Here is a 23301-nt window from a genome sequence, read left to right on the forward strand (position 1 = left end):
AACTTTCACATTTATTACAGTAATCAGATGAAAAAAAATTATAACTTATTACACTATTATTATATTACTTAAAAAGCCGACCGGTGGCGGGATAACCATCCAACTGCTGGCTTTGAAATACACAGGCCGAAGACGGGCAGCAGCGTCTTCGGAACGACAAAGCCAGCCCTGCGGTCACCAACCCGCCTGCCCAGCGTGGTGACTATGGGCAAAACACATAAGTTCACGCTATTTTTGGCGAAAGCTTATGGAGGCCTATGTCCAGCAGTGGACTGTATAGGTTGTAATGATACACTATTATGTTTATCTTATAACTTTTACGCTCGATACGCTGAAACTTAACAAAAATTGTGAGCTCTAAGACGACTCAGTTTTCAAAACCTATACAAATAAGCACAACAGTTACAAGTTATTCTTAACTTTTACACGAAAAGGGAATTAATGTTGAAAGTTTTTACTTATCTTTCGTCATTCTAAATAATAAAAAGAAGTAAACAAAAGTGACTTTTATAAATAGCCTTATTTATTACAATAAAGTGATACTTAACCAATTACTCCAACAACTAAGGCATATATTTCAATATAAAACTGAAGTGTTAGGCGTTAACTTTGTAAAATTTGTCAGTTTTTAAAACAAAACCGAAGTAAATCCAAATGTTACACATCATTATCAAATGTGTTTTCTGAGAGAATGAAGTATAACAAAAATCATCTTTTTATTTTAAATCCCTTTTAATCTAATATCGAATTATTTGATATTACTCAAAACGGCAGCACTTTAATCTCCGATCACTGCCGGTGCATCTCTGAATCACGCCACTTTATAAGAACTGACTTGTCAGTTCCAGTTCATAGAAAAGAGAGCAACAGTCGCGTATCTCTCTGTATCTTATAGTTAAAACGCCGGAGTCGAAGTCTACCTATTCTTTATGCGACGAAGACGGGTTTTCTTGTAAAATCTCCAAATCCACAAATTTTGAGTTACATCTTTGTTTTATTAAAGGTGCGATTTGTTATATTGTTACAAAATTACGTCCGTTAACAATGACGACACGACAACTACATAAGACGATTTTGTCACAACTAGTCCTAAAAAAAACTATATAAAAACTAGTAGACTTACAAAATTTTTGGTAATTTTTGGTAAAAAAATAAAACAAAAAATTACTATATAGATCCGATCAATCAGTTTCTTAGGATAAACATTGTGAGGTATGTGATGAAAGATTAAAGCTATACATTTAGATAAATGATGCAATGTTATTGTACAAATATTTACGATAATCATGCATATAGTTTTTATACAAAACTAACTACCCGGACAGACTTTTTTCTGTCAAAAGTTAATAAATTTTTATTTATAGATTTTTTTTTGTCATAAAAACCTTCCGTGGGCCTTAAGGAACATACAAAAAAAATTAGCTGAATTGGTTGAGCCATTCTCGAGTTTTGCGCTTAGCAACATTCATTTTTATTTATATAATAAGATAGATATCGCAAGAATATCTGAAAAATACACTCCGTTTTATGTGTCTATTAAATGCCTGTAAATGGTGAATCTTATTGTCTTGAATACAAAACTGAACAGTTTGTGCCCATAACCATGTCAACCTTAAGCGGAAATAAATTACTTTTTGAAAGTGCGCTGCGAGTGCTGGCTGTCACCTACAAGCCAAAGTTACAAGAGTAAAATGACTGGCACCCATGATCGAATTTTGTTGCATATGCTTATTAGTTACCATTAATGATCACCTCATCCACTATTATTTTTAAATGGGCTAGGATTAGTTGCATTTTTTATTGAAATTTGAAGATTTTTCTGAATGTATATATCTGGGGTTATAAGTTATAACTCAAACTTTTGGTATTTGACCAATAATTTCACGTACAGATTTCAGTAATAAATAGGCCAAGGAGAATCGATTTCTTCGTGAAGCCTTATTGAATAAATGCTTTGTGGACTTTCAGCATAATATTTATTGAATTCTAAATTCAAACTTGCACACACTTTTAGACCCACCTCGCTTGTATCATTAACTGCAATGTAGATATAGAAAGAAATCACTTACCTAGTACTGTGATAGAGCTTGAAACGAACATGCTCAAGAGCCACACCAGCGCGATCTTTATTACAACCAGCCGCTTTGTAGAGTGATGACGACTCTTCAAAGGGTTCCGGATGCCGAGATACCTGAATAAACAAAATAATGTCAAATTTTAAATCTAGATCAGCTATGGGAAGTGACGAAATCTCGTACATTGTTGGTTCAAATGTTTTTTTAAGATTAGTGAAAGATGAAATAACACGCCTTTTTATCTTTCGTATCCTTAATACTATACGTCCTGTCATCGCTTCTACGGTAACAATTATTTTTTACAAATTTTAACTAGAAACTAACTTTGAATGCAGGTATAGTGAAAATACTGCCTTCATTTTACAAAAAGAGGAATCTGATGAGATGCCAGTTTTATGTATGACCATACATAAAACACGTTGGAACTTTTCCACATCACCGTGGCGCAGTGTTATCGTGGTGTTGTAAATTATGATGGTGCAAGAATTTTACAATGGCGTGTAAAAAGATTCTGCGGCGACGCTGTGATATCGAAAAAATATCGGGGATGCACTAGTAATACATTTCATAGTAAAATTTGTTTTACTTTTTTTTGTTTTTCAACATGCTTCCAATAAGAGATTTCTACATTCAAAATAACTTAGGTAATGCATTTTGACATTGTATATTAATGGTAACGAATTAAATAAATTAAACTTACAACGCGTCACGAGTGAACACTTATTGGATCGCCTTTGAATTGTAGTTTGACAGCAATAATTGTCTTATGTTTGCTATTCTATAATGATAGTCTTGTTTTTGTTTTTATAACCTTGCAAGACTGGTAAACAGCTAATTTTACTAAAAACATAAATTTGTTCTAATAAAATGTGTAATATTATATTATTATATACGTAAGTTTTTACGCCAAACAGCATTGGAGCAGCGTGGTGGATTAAGCTCTGATCCTTCTCCTACATGGGGAAAGAGGCCTATGCCCAGTAGTGGAATATTACAGGCTGAAGCGTAGGTTTTATTTTAAATTTGAATTGAATTCCGATTAGCGCCCGCGGGTATATGTTGTTTGAATTATGATTGTGTCCAACAAAGATTATTATTATTATGTAAGTGAAGTATTTCGAATTATTATTATAAAGAACATATGATGTATGTGTTCCAAAAGGACGTATGACGCTAAATACATTATTTGTGAAATATATAACAAGCAACACCAGTGTACATACACTAATTAACTATTCATCTTAAGCCGTGATAAAGCACGCCCTTAAAAAAACACAGCTAAGCGCGCGTGAGCAACATGCTTCAAAGGAATATGACACGAAAAAACTGCATATAGTATTTAGACAACTGCATTAGTATTACTACAAAGAAAAAAAAATTGGTACACGGATGGGCGCGCGGTTAGCAATATGCCGCCTTTTCGACCCTGTTGCACACTTCCAGGCATACTTGCAGTGGAACTGAGTAGCACATTGTCATCAAGGAGAGAAACATTTACGAAGGTACTGAGAATCTGGCAACTGCACAATGAGATTAACATTTAAAAAAAATATTTTTTTTTAATTAATCAAAACCTTATTATATTAAATAGTCAACATGTCAAAACGTCGACTAATTTTCTCAAACTTTACATGACAGCCTTTTAATTGACTTTGACAAACGATCTTACAAAGAAAAACGACAACTTTCTAATTAGTTCGTATTTTTACAAATCTAAGATGTTTAGATAGTGAATAAAGCATTTCAGATACCGATATTTGAAAAAAACTAGCTCAAATTTGTTATACTGTCATGGAAATGACATTATTATGCAACTAAGACTTCAAGTGTCTGCTTTTTCATTATATACAAATCCTACACGAGATCAGAATAGTTGTCAAATTTTTAAAATTTCAAAACTTCAAAAATGTAATGGCATTACTAATCTACATCTTTTTACAAAACCTTTTTCTTTTAATATTTTTTTTTGTGGTTTTTTCCTTAAGTAGAGGTGTATTGCAATATGTATTATTTTGCCCGTGTTATTATAATTTTATATGTATATTTTTTTAATGATAATATTATCATTAGCATGTTGATAAAAGGCTAATAAAAACTTTTTTCTTTTTTTATTAATAATTGACTAAATTAAACAAGAACAAGAAAATACGGTAAAATAATATAAACGTAAAAATAACTCCAGCGGTTATAAACTTACCAAATGTCAGCCGTATTCCCAACAATAAGCGAAGACTAAGGTGATTGAGGTAAAATTTTCTCTAACTTTTGCAAAGATATATTAAAAATACATAGCACATTATTTGACTTTTGTCTGACTTAGCATTAGACTCAAGAGTAACCACATCAGTTTGATAAATTACTGATTAATGATTACAGAAGGCTAAGGTGACCCGACCCTACTGTCTGCTCCGGAATGCTGAATTCAATTTCTACCATGAGTCTTCGTTTCAGCCACTGGAAATAGGTTGCCTACCTCAGGCATAGACGACTGTATGTATAAAAACAATTAACTACTTGACTAATTCATCATTACAAAGTGTAACTAATATATTAAAGCCAGTAGGACTTTGAATCGTACAACTCAGGCAATAATAGTGATTTTGGCATACATTGAAACTACATGATCTACTTACATGACAATGATTAACTCTGATTTGATGACTGTATATTTCTAAAGAATAAAGTATACTAAAAAATTTAAGCATTTTAAATGAGATTAAACACTTCCAAATATTATACTAGGAATCAATTATCTACCAATTGAATTTCTTTTGTTTTAACCACGTTAGTACAATAATATAATATTTACTTCGAATTACAATGAATGTTTATAATATAAGACACACGCCGAAAGTTATCCTAAACGGTTATAAACATACATCAGGGAATTGGGAGTAATTAATTTTACGCTTTACTTTTGAAGCATATTCTCAGCTCAAGAATAAGAATTCAGTAAGAATTGAATTTTTTTTTTGTTTTTTTTTTTTTTTATAAAAGATTTAAAATTGAAATTTAAGTTCGAAATGCTGCCAGTATAAAAAAAAATATTTTCACCGTCCTCATAACTCCCGTAACGATAGATTCGACCGTTGTCGAAAGATGGAGCGAAACATTGCTTTAGCTGAATGACCTTACCCTGGATGGAGAGAATCATACTCCACCATTTTTAGTTGTCTCCTCTCTATCTTGAGAGAAAAACATTTGTATAGTGGCATTTTTTGAGTTGCTGGAGTTTATGTGAAGTTAATAAGGTAAGTTTCATATTTTATTTCGAGTTGATTGAGTTTTGCTGAAATTTGATTGATAAACAAAACTGTATATTTTGATTTGCAGGGGTTTTGTTAATATTGTGTCACATTTTGTTTAAATATATATCCAGTTAATCTAGTTGACGTGACAGAAAATAAGAATTCCAACTTACAATAGTTTACTTGAATGAATCTTTTAATTTGTTTTTTTCGCCCGCTCAATAAAATAATAACTTGTTCATCAAATAGTATTTTATAATCTCAAATTTAAAGTAGACTTTTTATTCGCTTATAATTTTCGTAACTCATTAAGGAATGATAATTAGGATTTTTGACTTGCTTGAGTTTACTTGATTTTTTAAATGATAAGGTTTATGATGGTAATTTATGATAGGAAATTGAAAAACCGGGAAAAGCAAGTTATGTTGGATCTCGTCAATGCAGAAAACCAGATTCTGAAGTCTGAAGAAGTGAAATAACTGCTGAGGAGTTAGTCAGTTTCATCGCCGCAGTTTCTCGATGAGCAGTCAACTAATAGTGATGAACGACGACGAGTTTCTAAACGAAAATATACTTACAGTATCGCCCGTCCACAGCGGCGAAGGAAGCGATTTTGACGACTCGGACGCAGATCCAAACTACAAAAATCTTTTTTACCGAAACGAAAAATAATTTTCTCCTCTTTGCGTAAGTCTCCTACTACGCTCCCATTACGTCGACCTCGCTCTCTGTCATCATCCTCTACCAGTTCGAGGCCATCAAGCAGCTCAAACAGCAGCTCCAGCAGCAGTTCAATCATCAGCTCAAGCAGCAATAATAATACTGTTAATAATAATACCGAAAAACATTTAGCACGAGAAATAGTAAAGGGTAAGAAAAAACTGCGGTAACCAGAAACATAGAAAGCTAACGTAGTCAAAGCTCTTAAAAATTCTGGTAAGGCATATAAGTCCCGGGGTAAGCTAAATAAAGACATTACACATAGACAGGCTCGCAAAATGCGAGCACTTTGCGGAGAAAAATGTAGTTTTAAATGCAGTACAAAGCTCAACACAACTATTCGTCAAAAGCTTATTTAACTCGCGCGTTCGCGTCTTTAAGGACTTCTTTAAGGCAACTCTTGACTTGGGAGATTAAGCAATTAAACCAGCATTAGTTAAAAAGACGGAAACTGGTTTCGTACAGGGGGAAAAAAAGAGGGAAACATAAAAACCATCCTACGTTAGACCCTGCAGTTTAAAGAGAGTGTTGTGCAATTCATCAATTCTATTCCTCGTATTTAATTACTGCGACCGTTGCGCCAACACGGCGTCATATTGATCGGTAAGTTTAAAACCCTGAGAGGTAACCACCATTTCTAAAATACACACAAAAATAGTCAACCATAAGCAGTAGTGTAGGGTTCAAGATAGGTTTCAAATAGAACCTAAACTACTTCCTACGTAGTAATGTACCAAATGCAAAGTCATTTAATGCCTCTCGCTTGTATCCAGCGTGAATAAACAATTTAAATATCACACAAATTCTTCAACTAAAATGAAACCAATGAAGACGCTGATTGAAGTAATTTTACTAATCTCCAATTAAAATTGTTCAACAATCTTAACGTTCGAAACTACGGATTAAATTAGCAACGCTTTGTTCCCTAATATTCTCTAAACGAACTTCGTACAAAAATTCACGGGCCCGCAAAATCCGTTATAACATGTAATAAAAATGCTTTATCATCGCATACATTTCAGAATAAATTTCGAATATTATTATAACACTTTAGAAATAATTTTGATGTAAAAATGATTTATTATCGAATATTATATTTGAAATTGTAATTGCGATTGTATGTAAAGCTATGTTGATCTATATATATCATTTTATATATCTACTATGACTATGATCATTCTATAAAACTCATACTATAAAAGGAAAAACCAATATATGTAAAGTATATTAGGATTTTCAATCCAAATTAATTAATTGAATATTACACATTTTATTACACATGGAATATATCAAGGGTAGATGAGTATATCGTTACGAATGAAGAAAACAGCTAGGAAACATAATATTACCCGATCCATAAATATTTGTTCTACGATAACATGTACTAACAGTAATCTGATTCGTGACCGCGCACATCTTTGTTGCTATGTTGACGGAATTGAATCACATCGATTTATTCTAGGAGAAATATTTTTTTTTCCTTAAAGTTGTACCCAAAGTTTATGATTCCTTTTTACTTTTTTTAAACATTATTTAAAGTAAAAAGGAGGTTTTATTGCATTTTTTATCAAGGTTTCATTTGTACTTTTCATAGTATGTGAAGTCACTTATTGTTTGTTTTTTAATCTTATCTATAAAATTCTCGTGTTATAATGTTAGTTACAATACTCCTCCGCAACAGCTGGACCGATTTTTATGAATTTTTGTGTGCATATCGGGTAGGTCTGAGAATCTGAGGTCTGAGAGGGTTATTAACATATATTCCAAAACAACGTTTGCGGGGTCAGTTAGTAATACTAGTAGCTAGTATAATTTTTACTTATATCATTGCCTCTGGTATAACAATAAAAAATATGAAATTCGAATGTTCGAATAAAGTACGTGATCCAATAAGATACCGAAATTATCTTTACGTATGGTAAGTATGTAGTACAAATTCAATATTTTAATAGTCTTAAGTGTTGTTCTCTGTGCGAAATTTAGTTTTTTGTTTTAAGTTTTCGCCAGTTCAGTTTTGAAAAAGTTACAGTCTGAAGTTATTGCTCAGAAGCTTCGTCAACGTGTACCTCTTTCACCTTTTTACAGGACACCATCGAAAACGGAGTCAGCAAATATTACCACTCTTTATAAAAGTTACTTGTCCACGTCTCTAACGATAAGGTATAGAACCATCCAAGGTCCATTTTTCCTACCATATACGATGAGGACACCGCTCGAGAGAGGGTTAAATAGAGATTCTTCAAGTGTTTGCTATTTGGTAGAAATTATTTACTCCATTAAAAAAACGTTTTTAATTCTTAATTAATTTCTAGTAATTACTCTTTTTTTTGTGTCTTTATGGTGGGGTAATAATCATATATCATTACCATAGACACATGGGCAGAAATTAGGTGACCGCGTGTTAGCAAACGCAGTGTGGGACGCATTCAATCAAAATCAAAAACAGCTTTATTCAAATAGGTCCCAAGAGCACTTTCGAATCAACATTTTACAAATTAAAACTTTGAAAATAAATTATTATTTTTGTTAAAGTAAAGGTACCACCGATTCGGAATTTAGATTCTGCATAGAAGAACCGGCAAGAAACTCCGCAGTTACTCTTTTGAAAAATAATTTATTTATTTGTACAAAAATCCACAGCTACATTTTATGTTTCTTAAAGCAATACAGATCATCCAAACAAAAGCCAATTTCGAATTTTACATTATTTAAGTTACACAGTTAAGGTAGACAAAGTTGAGTTGAGGTAGTAAAACAAAGTTACAATAAAAATTAAAAATATCTAAAATGTAAAGTATCCATGGTCAATAATGCGTAGATGTGTATGTGTAATTTTGTGAGTGTGTATGCCTGTGTATTTGTATGTAAGTGGGTGTGGGTATGGATAAGTGAGTATCTAGATTATTCATATGTGCTATAATATATAAACTGTGTTTTGGTACAAAATTAGTAATATGTTGCATAAAATAAAGCGTCACTAAGTCCACACATCTTTACTAACTATATAATCCTACACCGAATAATAAGCTTTATCTATTATTATTTTTTTGATAAAAACTTTTAACTCCGACCCGCTGGACCGACGATCTACTTAAGATTATCGGTGTATACTGGATGATGATTGCGGAAAACCGGGATGTCCTTTGCAAACTTGGCGAGGCCTATGTCCAACAGTGGACTGCAACAGGCTGAACTGACTGCCTGGACTAACTGAGGCATAAATTATTTAAAAAAATTCATATCTAATGCAATACAGTAATGTAATAACTAAAACAAAAAAAAAACTGTTTATGACAATAGTTGGATGTTTGTAATTGTATATTTTTTTTATTCATACGTTTATTTTTCCATGCCGTACTTTGATATTTCTCTAATTGTTAAGTTTAGTCTCTTTTCTTTAGTCTTAAAGTTTAGTATAGAAAAAAATATCCCTTTACATTTGACATCAATTTTATAACGGTAATACTTTTCTGTGAATCTACTCGCGTTACTAACCCAAAAGAAATTTAAAATCTTCATCACGCTAAAACGTACATTAATTTTGACAAAGGAAAAATTTTTTTTCAACAGCACTTAAGGTGAAGTATTACAAAACCGGAAATACATTCTCTTATGTACAGGGCACTTTTAAAAAACGGGCTTCGTCAAAAGCATTAGGGGATCGGAATTTAGATTAAAATCAGAAATTTTTTGGTAAAAATCCTGCGGAATATATCCCACGTATTCAACACAATTTGACCTACCCTTAAGAACATTCCATAGCAGATAAAAAAAATAATGGTTTTCTCTCAAAAAAAAATTATATCAAAAGTCGAAATCATTTACGTATTGTGTAGGCACGTCACGTCATATGAACTTTATATAATGTATTTCGTGATTAATAATATTTATCAAAGAGTTTTCAAAGATTGTTTATTAAAAAACAACTTAAAATCCGTGTCCAAAATTAAGGCAATATTTCGAAAAAATAATCACCAATATGTACCAAAATTGATCTACATAAGAGTCATCAGGTCATTGTGATTTAGTGACGATAGTATAGTTAAAATTCTATTCTATTCTTCTGGCAGTCTTTGTATTGATCGTCAAAAATTATGGAAATAGAAGCTGGAAAATTATATGAACTTGGTCAATTAATGTTACCGATAGAAACAATATTATCCAAAAATTAATCGATCATTATGGAAAAAAATTGAAACACAAATTTTAATCTTATATTAAACACGACCGTATAATAATGAAAAGTTTTTAGACCATTAAACATAACACTAAGAGAAGAGGAACAATAACCTTAATATTTAAAGAATTTGCCGAGTATCTAAAGGACTAAACAATGAGATTTATCTAAAGCAAAAGAGTTTGCTTGCCGATGTTAATGATAATTGTATTTAGGTTGGAGTGTTATATGTTATGGTGCAAACCATAACGGCGAAGCAGTTTGAATTGTTAACAGTTGATAATAAAACATGCACTGATTAGTATGTTTATTATACCCGTGCGAATAATTCGCACTAAATAAGTATAATAATTATCACTTTGCAAAATTACAAAAAAGTATTTATTTATACGTGAGTTCATTTAAAATTGTACATTATTTCAAAAATATTTCAAAAATATATCAAATAGAATTATATGGCGGCCTACGGCCTTTTGTTATACTGGAATGAAACTTACAAGTTCAGACTAGGCTGTATGGATAAATAGTCCTTTGCCTTCCCCTATTGGGGATAAACTTTAAAACAACAATCAAATAGAATTAACACAATGTACAATACAAAACACAAATTCACCTCATTAAAGGTAATAATTTAACGTATTATTATGTATTATAATGTATCGGATTATATCCATTAATATCATAACTAGCGTACTTGTTAGCGTACTTGGTGATACAGGAAAGTAGACTGTCATAAACTATCGACGCTTTATCGATACTCTGTCCTCGATAAATAACAACATTCAATAAAACATAAACAACACTGCAGGATAGTTTACAGTATTATAGAAATAATATCGATATTACAAGGATTATATCAATAGTTATGATCCGATTACTTATTATTATTAATAATACAATATGATGTTATATAAACTATCGACTTATCTATTAATAATCAGTAGTAGTTGCTGATAAAGCTATCTGCCTCATATCGGTATCGGATATATAAAAAATTGTTATATAATTAGCTTACTTTCTCCCCATTAAACACGATTTAGCTGTTAGTTATTTCTATTAACAAACTGTGGATGCCGAAATTGTAGTTCATTAGTTGAGGTGAAAGAGTAAGAGTCTATTTTACCTTCGGGTAATAAAGCTTATGTGCCTTATGTGCAAGATAAGATTTCTCGAGGTCCGGAAAAACTGACCAGAAATATAAATACGAATACTATTTCGAGCTTATAAAGTTTATTTCCAAGATACGGGCGAGATGAAATTTACAAATATTCGATGAAACAGACCATTATGTCATAAGATTTTGAACAAAATATTCCTGCTGTGCCATAACAATTTCCCTCTTGATCTTTGTTACATAAAGAGATACAATAATATTTATTTAAAAAGTAACGATTTTAACTGATTTTAAACACTAAAAATACATACTGTCTGTATTTTTATATCTTATATCAAAACATACGTAAATGTAAAAACGTAAGAATTCGACATACAAACATTTCTAACTAAAAATACAAATAAAACATTAACATTTATTTACTTTAAATCAACGTTGAAATACAACCGTAGATTTATTTATAATAAACATTCTTAGTAACTAATTTTATTTTATAACTACGGAAATATATAAAACGAATTTTATAAACAAACAAAATGGGTATGTACGATACAAAAAAATCAGAAAATCTGTAGACCTAATTTCACCATCACTATGATTCGTTATAAATTTTCAACCATTTACTGATACCGAAACAAAATCATTTAAAGGCTATTTGAAATTCACACGATAAATTTTAACAAATGTGACCTAGGGGCAAATAATTCTAAAAATCTTGTATTTAAAAAAAAATGTGGTAGGTTGAGAAGTATCCATAACTACGGACTGTTCTATACATATATTATAAATTGTCACTTTTATTTTGATCTAACCAATCAAAAAACCAACTTTAGTGAACCAGTGTCTGACATATATCACCCTCTGTTTTCTCGTATTCATAAATGGCACTGGTTATCAAAAAGTCTCCACACAGTAATATTTGAAATAACCGGCTTAATTTCAGATAACAATATTACCTACATTATGTCTTGGACTGATTTTTGATTTGTCTCAAGTAGAAATTAAAATTAATAAGTAAGTAAAATGCATACGAACCTGCCGATACTGATGAAGCACATGTGCATGATACTAGCGGAGCATGCAAGCACGTCACAAGTCACATACACGTTGCACCAGACTACGCCCAAAGGCCAATAACCTACAACAAAAATTGGATTCTTACAACCTTGATATAAGAAACATAATTGGATAAACACGGTTAACTTTTTATTAACACTATATTAGTTTAGCTTTAAAACAGAGAAGTAAAAAAATATTCAACAGAATATCAAAATAAATTTCTTCTTCTGTAAAAATGTTTGTAAAAATAATCACTTTTTAAATGACTCAAAAATAATTGAAAAACAACAAAATAGTCAAATATATACTTACGTGTTATTAAGTATAAAAGTAGGTACTAGTCAATCTATATCTAGAAGCATCGTAAGCGCGTTCCTAACCCTATATCCCCAATTCCCCCCAGGAAATCTGGTCACATTACTCACCAACAGGAACACAACACTGCTTAAAAACAGTATTATTTAGTATTATTTATTTATTTTTATTATTTGGAACGGAAAATTTCTTGCTGTGCCCTACCTCAGTTAGTTATTTTATGTAAATTTAATTTTTTGATTATTTTATAAAAATTATATAGTCATAAAAAGAACTAAATAAATACTCGCTAAGCAATAAATCTCAAAACAGTAACTCTAAGCTGTCAGATTTCGAAGAGAAACTGGGCAAACAAATCATCTTTACTATTTCCTAGAATATGTTCCTAGCAATTTACTATGTATTCCCAACGTAAGTAAAGCAGATTAATGTCTCGATCAGGGGTGACAAACTCAATTTTGCAGAGGGCCATATATTAAATTTAGAATGTGTAGTATTCAAATAAAAAAAAATGCAGAGTGCGCATTTCAAAAGCTCCGTAGAAGAATTGGGTGATGTCACAATTCTTCTTTCTGTGACACCGGGCCGTACTGATACAGCCCGCGGACCATATCTTTGGCATCCCTGCCGGCCTAGCATGCATACAACGAGATATCTCTTGAGGAGAGAGAAAGATAATGTCTACATCGAGTATTTTCTCGATTACCCTAACATGCGCACTACGAGAGACAAAATTCTCTTCCGAAGACTTCGCCTTGTCGAGTAGAGAAACATTATCAACCATAATCACAACTGAATATCATTCTTATTTCTTATGTCGTAAAGTTGAATTTACAAGGTTATTGACCAATTTCAAACGAGTGACACATGTTTTATTTAAAAATGTTCTCGGCCTTTTGGCTAAGATAAAAAGTGAATATCTAATTTAAAAAACTCTAATATGGAAAATAAAACGGCGTAAGTAAATGAATTTAATTATATATGTAAAACAATATGCTCGTGTTGTGCTTTATATCTTGTCGCACATTAGATAATTGTAATTCTATCACGCATTGTTTGTTTGTTTTTTTTTTTTTAATTTTTAAAATTTTTTGAATTTTTGATTTTTTTTTTGATTATTGATTTTACTTTTATTCTATTTAATTTTATTTTTAGTTATTGATTTTTTAAATATAATTTTGTTTTGTTTTTTATTCTGAATGTTGTCTTGTCTTGTTGTACTAACCCAATATGGACTTATACTTTGGTCTAAAATAAAGTATTATTATTATTATTATTATTTAGAATAAGAAGCAACAGGGCGCAAATACGTTTTTTGTGTCATTATATGGCACACTTCACTCGACTTTTCGCATTTCCCGCTCTTCGTATACCGAAATTATATAATTATAATAGGGAAACGCCATGGTATACAAAAAATAGGCACCCGGTTTTATTTATTTTTTATTTATCGTCTTTCTCGTCGATAATATTGAAGACGAGAAGTTTCTCTTCCTAAAACGACAAAATTCGACAAAATTACGATGTCATGTTAGCTTCCGTAGAGATAAATATCACAGATCACTAAAATTTAATGATTATCTCTTCTTGACGTAACGAGAAGAGTATCGCGTGCACGCATGTTAGCTACTGTAGACATAGAGAGATAATACGAGAAAAGGGGTCGACAAAATTTTGTCGTGGCGTGCATGCTAGGCCTGCTGGTCTATAACAACTGTTTCTATTGTATGGATTTCCTCGAAAAACTAAAAAACGTCTCATTATTGTTTTCGTATTGAATAGGTACTCTCATAATTTTTTTACAATTTTGGACTATTAAATTAAAAATAAAGTATTCAAAATAAGCCAACATTTATTACATTTTAAATAAATTGTATCATTACTTTTGGCAAATATTACATAATGCTTTGTCAAATTAGAGTATAAAATATTACTAAAGTAATGGAAGTGCTGGCGTCTGTTGCGCGTTTAATGCAAAATTATGATAAATTGCATTGAAACATTTTATTCATGTATGCAAAATTAGTTACAGGAAAATTCTAAGTAGGTAAAATGAACAATTGCAGTTTTTAGCTGCAAATTATAATAAAGCTCTCACCTAAAAATCCTGGAATAGCTCCCATCGGCATGACGAACAAACTGACCAGCAAATCAGCGATCGCCAATGATAGCAGGAAATAGTTGGTCACATTCTGTAGTCTCTTATCCAAACACACTGCTAGACACACTAAAATATTGCCAACGCCACCGGCCACTATAAACAATATCACAAACAAGAAACTCCATTCATAACTCGCACCACTTCCTACAATTTCTTCTGTACCATTATCAAAATCCCATCTACATTGATAGTTTTCGTACACTACACTTTTATCACTACCATTAAAAGCGTCAATGTAAAACGTCCGATTCGAAACGTCGTCGTAACAGAACAGCGTGCTCCAACCGCATGCACCCAAATCTGGTATCCTCAACCATAAATTTTTCAACGCACTCTCGAATAAAACTGTCATCATGTTCAGCTTGAATCGAGTGCTACATGTAGTATCGTTGCTATTCGTATCCAGAGTATTATTTGAACATTGAAAACAACTGTAAGAAGTTTCATTTTCAATGTCTAAATTCAATTCACAATTGAAGTCTATAGAATTTCCGTAGCTAATACACTCAAGGCCCGACGAAACGGATTCGTTTACACAGCTCTTGCCAGAAATCAATTGGCATTTCAAATCATCTAGCGTCGGATCCAGATAAGTGAAATTCCTCATAGCCGGTAGGTTTATTTCATTTGTTGCTTTATTAGGTCACTCTTTCTTGAAACATCATACTGTTTTGCGTGCTCTTCTTAAATTTATTTTCACTTATCTGAAACAAGAAAAGTAATGGCATTAGTTGTTAAAATGATTACCTCTAAGTTTAAAAAAAGACAGCAAAATAGAGTAAATTCTATTAAAGACGTCCTTTTTAAAAAAATTATCTACCTTTCTGTGCGTAATACAAAGACTTAAGCCAAATAAACAAAACAAAGAGAGTTTCAGAACGTTTTTATCAGCTGTAATTAGTTTTCCTCTTTGTCGCTACAAGTGGAAAGGGATTTAACTAGGTTTTCTTCAGCATTCCGCTTGCTCACTGGTCGTATAATCGAAAATGTTAGACTTGAGCTCAACTTCGCATATTAATGTGGTATAATGCGCAAGATTTGGTCGAACGTTCGTCGAAGTTCGTTAACGTTTGGTTTATGCTAATTTATAGAACTTAGCTTGGTGATTATTGCAAATTTCTGGAAGGTAGCATCGTAAGTACGAAGGTAAAGTTGAAGTTATTTATTTTAAAATCAAAATAGTCTTGTGTTTTTAGTATTATTATGAACAAATTATCTTGAAAATTACGTAACAGAAATTAAAAACTTTGCTCAGGCAATCTGAAGGTATCTTTGTTTTCTAAAATCCAAGAAAACATATACCTTTAAAATTTTTTTAAAATAAATATGAGCCGTCTGCAAGACTAATCAATAAGTAAGTTAATCAGTCCAAGATACTAACTACTGTTCACGTTTATTTTTAAAATTGACATTCTCCTAGAAAATCTATGTCGTGGAAAAACTAAAAATAAAATTAAATACTTATAATTATTATAAAACTTTCAAATATAATGTCGAAAAATCTGATACTATGTAACATTTGTTCAGTAAAATATAAAAAGTAGTTACACTGCTTTCTGATTAGAAACCGTGTATTCAATTCTCACCCGGTACCTAATTATTCAGAAATAAGTACAAGCTTTTCTCAATTCACTAAGACAACCTACTTCTTACTTGAAAAAGACAAAACAAGTAAAATTAATGCAATGCGTATATTCTTAAACAAGTATGGCTTATAAAAAATATAGTAAGTATACGCCATTCCAGTTCCACTGCGTGTGCAACGGATGGCAGATGAATTAATACGGAGATGACATGCTCCGGTTGTGTATATTGAAATGAGGACATCAAATATTTCAATATATAACTACGTACTGCATTGTGCCCTCAAAATATACCATTGGTATCTACATAAATAAGATGATGGAGTCCTGCTATCGTGCACATCGCCAACAATAGTGGGTATATTAATTGATATATTTATATTTTACTATAGCTTGCTCAAAATTTCGTTTCATGGAAATTATCCTGTATGCCACACCATTTCAACAGAGCATTTTTCGGAAATTTCAAAAATCATCATCATCATTATGATTCAACAGATCATTTTTCGGAAATTTCAATAATAAGATTAGGAAATTTCCTTACTTGAATATTGAAATGGTAACTCTTCTCTTCTCTCTTCGCTCTTAAATAAATATAAACATTGAACACAAACCATTACAAAGTAAACTGATCTTTATCGGTATAATTTGAACGACCAAAAAAAATTCAGTGAAAATTTAAACGCCACGTGAGCTACAGTTAAACTTTATTAAAATCGATTGTCGATAATTTATTCACTTGAATTCAGCACTGCAGACTCAGAGTTATTTGGTAGTACTGTAATGGACTCCGATTTAGAGACCTTTGAATAAGTAGTCCCATCTATATTGATAGATTACTTTTTTATATTAGTATACTAGCTGACCCAGCCACACTTTGCTGTGGCTCAGTAATTATAATTTATTAAAATACTAGCTGACCCGGCGAACTTCGTATCGCCTAACAGTCGATTCTTTAATTTTATTAATTTTTTTTTTTGAATTTTTCTCTCCGTAAGAACCATCCTCGTACTTCAAGGAATATTTTAAAAAAAGAATTAGCGAAATCGGTCCAACCGTTCTCGAGTTTTGTGCTTAGCAACACATTCAGCGACTCATTTTTATATTATAGATACGTAAATTCTATATTCAAACGCGCCATCTATAATCTAGAAATAGAAATACGGCGCCATCTACCGGATACCTGTGCAACTTAGATGCCAAATCGTCATCTATTAGAATATTATAGAACTAACCGATAAATACGCACAAAATTCGTATAATAAACATTTAATTTGCAATAACAAATATCAATAATTGAGATAAAAACTACCCTATCTCCCAAGGTGGACCAAATTTCAGATGCTCACAATCTGATTAAAATTTGTTCAGTAGTTTCGGAGTTTATCGCTAACATACATCGTCACAAGAAGAAAAAAAAAATATATATATTTATATATATAATGTATATATATATATATATATGTATGTGGTATGTTAAGATAGTTAATTTAAATTTTAAAATTTATTTTGTATCTGTACATTTCTTTACTAGAGGATTAGTTTTTGTAAGAGTGGTAACACAGAGGAGCTGTCACTTAATGTAATTCGAGGTTAGACGTAATGATTGTTGTTCCGAAAATTAATTAAAGAAATATCACTTAAAACGTTTACTTCACTATAATCCCACAACTATTGGGGGCTCGTCCGGGATGTGATCGTCTATCGTTTTAAAAGTGATCAACGACGAAGATTACGAGATAATATCGAAAAATCGAAAGGTAAATCTAACTTATACCTACCGACATGCGACACACCGATATTGCGTCATGATATTTTTATTATGAAAGACGATTATGAATATTTGTTATGAAGATTTATACCGATGTTTGAAGATTTAAGAAGACGTATTGAAGCTATAATTAAAATTTTATTACATTAAGAAGAACGAAGAGAAGAATTAAAGAAGAAAAAATAAAATTAAATAAATAGTGAAATTTTGATTACTAGCTTATTAAAGACGAAAAATGCCACCGAAAAAAGATAAAGAAGACGAAGAACATTCTAGATCATCTGGATCGAAGATATCCTTCAGTGATTTAGAAAAATCTATGATAACGTTTACCGGTGATGATACATATCCAATTTCGAGCTGGATACAGGAATTTGAAGACACGGCTGATGTAATGGAATGGTCTAAGATTGAGAAGCTTGTTTATGGAAAAAGATTACTTGGTGGAACTGCACGACTATTTTTACGATCACTAGGCAGTGTGAAGGATTGGGAAACTCTAAAGAAATATCTTTTAGACGAGTTTAGTCCCAAGTTAAATAGCGCTATAGTCCATAAGAAACTAGCCTCACGAAAAATGAAAAACGAAGAAACATTCCAACAATATTTTCTGCATATGAGGGAATTAGCTTTACATGCCAGTGTAGAAGATGATGCTTTAATAGAATATGTGATTGATGGCATTCGTGATTCTGAAACAAATAAGGCTATATTGTACGGCGCCAGAGACATAAAGGAGTTCCGTGCTAAGCTTGATTCCTATAGTAATTTAAGAAAAAGAATTGATAGTAAGAATAGTGCCCGACAGAATAATTCTGTGACTGCAAGTTCGTCAGCTGCCGTTATAGGACGTAAATCAATGACTAAAAGGTGTTTCAATTGCGGCGACACAGATCACCTTGCACCAGCTTGTACGAAAGGAGTTAAATGTTTTCGCTGCAATGAATATGGCCACAAAGGTACCGAATGCCTAGGAAAACCGAAGAAAACTCTAAACATCCACAATGATAAAGAAGAAAAGACTCCTTTTAAGAAGATTAAGATCAATGGGATTGAGATGACGGCATTAATTGACACCGGAAGTGACGTAAACCTAATAAAGACTTCTCAATTAAAAATATTTGAAGATGATAAGCCGAAATACGAGAATAATCTTAAAATATGTCTGACTGGAATTGGAAAAAAGGAAATAAATACGGAGGGATATTTCACAGCAAAATTACAAATAGATGATTGTTTTATTGACACAGTTCTCCATGTAGTAGAAGACGAAACCATACCTGTCAACTTAATTCTTGGCAATCCAATATTGCACGATCTCAATATTAATTTTACATCTGATGGAATTACCGTAGAAAAGATAACACATCTTACACTGCTAACCGAAGAGAACAATCTACACGACGACTTGAACATAGGAGACACGGTGTTTTCTGAAAATATAAAAAAGATTATTAAAGAATACAAAATTAATGAAGCTAAGAAAGAAAGTAATGTTGAAATGAAGATAGTACTTACCGATGAAACCCCAATTTACCAACAACCACGCCGATTATCACCTCTGGAAAAAGAAATTGTTGACAAACAGATAGAAGAATGGACAGAGCAGAAAATTATTAAACCCAGTAACTCCGATTTTGCAAGTCCGGTTGTTTTAGCTAAAAAGAAGAATGGTCAATATCGATTGTGTATTGATTACAGGAAACTGAACAAGAAGATAATAAAGGAAAGATTCCCGTTACCATTGATAGAAGACCAGTTAGACCGTTTAAAGGATGCAAAACTATTTACTTCACTCGACTTACGAAACGGATTCCTGCAGGTGAACGTCCACAAAGATAGTCAGAAGTACACCTCCTTCGTGACCCCTCAAGGACAGTACCAGTTTACAAAGATGCCATTCGGACTCTGCACAGCACCATCCGTATTCCAAAGATTTATTAACAACATCTTTCAAGACTTTATTTCTAAAGGTGTTGTTCTCGCTTATCTCGACGACTTAATTATACCCTCGAAGACTGAAGAAGAAGGACTTTTAAAATTAAAGGAAGTACTAAAGAGAGCTGAAGAATTTGGATTGGAGTTCAATTGGATAAAATGTCACTTTATGAAGAAGGAGATACAATATTTAGGATATATCATCAGTAATAAGAAAGTCAAGCCATCAAAGGAGAAAGTCAACGCTGTTTCAAAATTTAAAGTACCTAAAGATATTAAATCATTGCAATCATTTCTTGGTCTCACCGGCTACTTTAGGAAATTTATAAAAAACTACTCTTTAATAGCCAGGCCACTTACCGATTTACTTAAGAAGAATGTGGAATTTTGCTTTGATGAAAACTGTGAGAAGGCCTTTATAGAGCTCAAAGACATATTATGTAGTTCACCAGTCCTATCCATCTATAATCCTACTTATGAGACGGAACTACACACAGACGCGAGTGCGAAAGGCTTTGGAGCTGTACTCCTACAAAGAGATCCAGAGGATAACCAGATGCATCCAGTACACTTTATGAGTAAAAAGACTTCACCTACAGAAGAAAAGTATCATAGTTACTACTTAGAAATTTTAGCAATAGCGGAAGCTATAAAGAAATTCCGGGTCTACCTACTTGGTATACCGTTTAAGATCGTGACGGACTGTACCGCATTAACTATGACGCTACAGAAGAAGGACCTTCCTCCACGAGTTGCTCGTTGGGCCTTACTACTAGAAGAGTACGACTATATGATTGAACATAGGCCAGGTTCAAGATTAAAACACGCAGATGCTTTGAGCAGACATCCTGTTTGCTTTATACTAACTGAAACTACTCTTCGTATTAAGAAAGCACAAGAAGAAGACGCCCAGATTGACCTTTTAAAAAGAATCCTGGAAAAAGAACCCTTTAAAGACTACATTATCGAAAATGGAATACTTATCAAAGAGAAAGATGGAAGAAAACTAATTGTAGTACCGAAGAAGATGCAATACGACGTTATAAAGAAGAATCACGAGACGGGACATTTTTCTATTGAAAAGACTGAAGAATTAATTAATCGAGAATACTTTATTGAAGATCTTAAAAGAAAAATCAGAAAAGTAATAGATAACTGTATAGAATGCATATTGATTTCACATAAAAGAGGAAAGAAAGAGGGACTCTTACATCCATTAGACAAAGGTGATGTACCATTGTCTACGTATCATATAGATCATCTTGGTCCACTTACTTCAACAAATAAGAATTACAAGTACATTTTAACGATTGTTGACGGTTTTACCAAGTTTACGTGGATTTATCCAGTCAAAACATTAACAACCGAAGAGACTTTGAGCAAACTAACATTACAGCAACAAACATTTGGAGCACCACACAGAATCATATCCGATAGAAATGCTGCGTTCACGTCGAATGAATTCAAAAAATACTGTGAGGAAGAGAATATTGTTCATTATACTATCACTACTGGTCAACCTCGAGGAAATGGACAAGTAGAACGTATTCATCAGATTATTATTGAAGTTCTAAGCAAACTCAGTATAGCCGATCCTACCAAATGGTATCGTAATGTCGCAGCTGTTCAACGTGCCATAAATGGTACTTTTCAAAGAAGTATTGGAATGACGCCATTTGAATTGCTCATTGGAGTAAAGATGAAAGACAAAAATGATGAGATACTAAAGTTAATTGAGGAAGAGAGCATTGCAAGTTATAGTGAGAAAAGATCTGAACTTAGACGGAAGGCAAAAGAATCTATACAAAAAATACAAGATGAGAACAGAAGAAGCTACAATAAAAACAGAAAAGAGGCTAATCAATATGACATTGGTGATTTAGTTGCCATTAAGAGAACCCAGTTCACACAGGGAAGCAAGTTATACCCTAAATTTTTGGGGCCTTATGAAGTGGTCCAGAAAAAACGGAATGACCGGTATGAAGTGAGGAAAGTTGGTCATGGTGAAGGTCCGATTAATACCACCAGCTCCGCTGATTTGATGAAGCGATGGATGGGTCAAGATTCCGACACATCTGGGTCAGATGAATAAGCAGGATGACCGTGTGGTATGTTAAGATAGTTAATTTAAATTTTAAAATTTATTTTGTATCTGTACATTTCTTTACTAGAGGATTAGTTTTTGTAAGAGTGGTAACACAGAGGAGCTGTCACTTAATGTAATTCGAGGTTAGACGTAATGATTGTTGTTCCGAAAATTAATTAAAGAAATATCACTTAAAACGTTTACTTCACTATAATCCCACATGTATATATATATATATATATATATATGATGTGACACAAACTAATAAATATATAAAAAAATTGCACAGAATTTTTCATTCATTCAATCCTTCTCATCGTAGATACCTGATAGCAATAATGATTGCTATCAGGACCCGTAGTAGGAAAATACAATATACAATACAATTACAAAAGTAATTAGTCATGCTCAGTCGTTGTATAGTTCCAACTCTTACTATTCCTACAAATATTATAAATGTGAATGTTGGTTTGTTTGTTACGCTTTCACGAAAAATTTGCTTAACCAATCGTCATGAAACTTTATACATATATTCTTGGATATATTAGAAGTAACATAGGTAACTTTTTATGTTAAAAAAATTCAATGCGAGCGAAGCCTCGTATAAAAGCTAGTGTATGATAAAATTTTCCACAATATGTTAATATATAAAGGGTTCAAATGTTTGTATTCAAACAAGCACCATTTCGCACGACCTAAATTTCGGTGTAAGTGCCATCGATGACATAGTGCCCCGGCGTCCTGTTCGTGCCCAAGCAATAATTTATTCTCCAGTAGATTGAACTAGACATCGTCCGAGACGTAGAACTATTTGCAGAATATACACGTACCTACACGAAATATGGTATGAACAAACATCTTCAAATGTACTGGTGTTATAGGGATAATAAAATATATATATTTAATATTATTCTTCTATGCATAATACATTTCTTTTAAGAAGAATTAAGCTTAAATCACTTTGTTAACGGACTTCCAAAAAAGGAGGGGCTTCTCAATTCAAATGTAGTTTTTTATATATGTTATCCCAGAACTTTTACTAATTCAAATAGGG

At 32.2% G+C, this 23301-nt stretch overlaps 1 protein-coding gene across 1 annotated transcript in view; it reads right to left on the reverse strand.

Annotated features, from left to right (window-relative positions):
* Window positions 1-15476, reverse strand: part of LOC123658886 (5-hydroxytryptamine receptor 2C) — a 69897-nt gene extending 54421 nt beyond the window's left edge. Inside the window, exons 1-3 of the mRNA XM_045594179.1 lie at window positions 14807-15476; window positions 12370-12472; window positions 2070-2191 (exon numbers count right to left, since the gene is read on the reverse strand). Of these exons, the coding sequence (XP_045450135.1) occupies window positions 2070-2191; window positions 12370-12472; window positions 14807-15476 (895 nt within the window). The remainder of the gene's footprint in view (window positions 1-2069; window positions 2192-12369; window positions 12473-14806) is intronic.
* Window positions 15477-23301: the final 7825 nt, after the last annotated feature.

Source organism: Melitaea cinxia, chromosome 2 (genome assembly GCF_905220565.1).
Source record: "Melitaea cinxia chromosome 2, ilMelCinx1.1, whole genome shotgun sequence".
In the NCBI taxonomy this organism is placed as follows: domain Eukaryota; kingdom Metazoa; phylum Arthropoda; class Insecta; order Lepidoptera; family Nymphalidae; genus Melitaea; species Melitaea cinxia.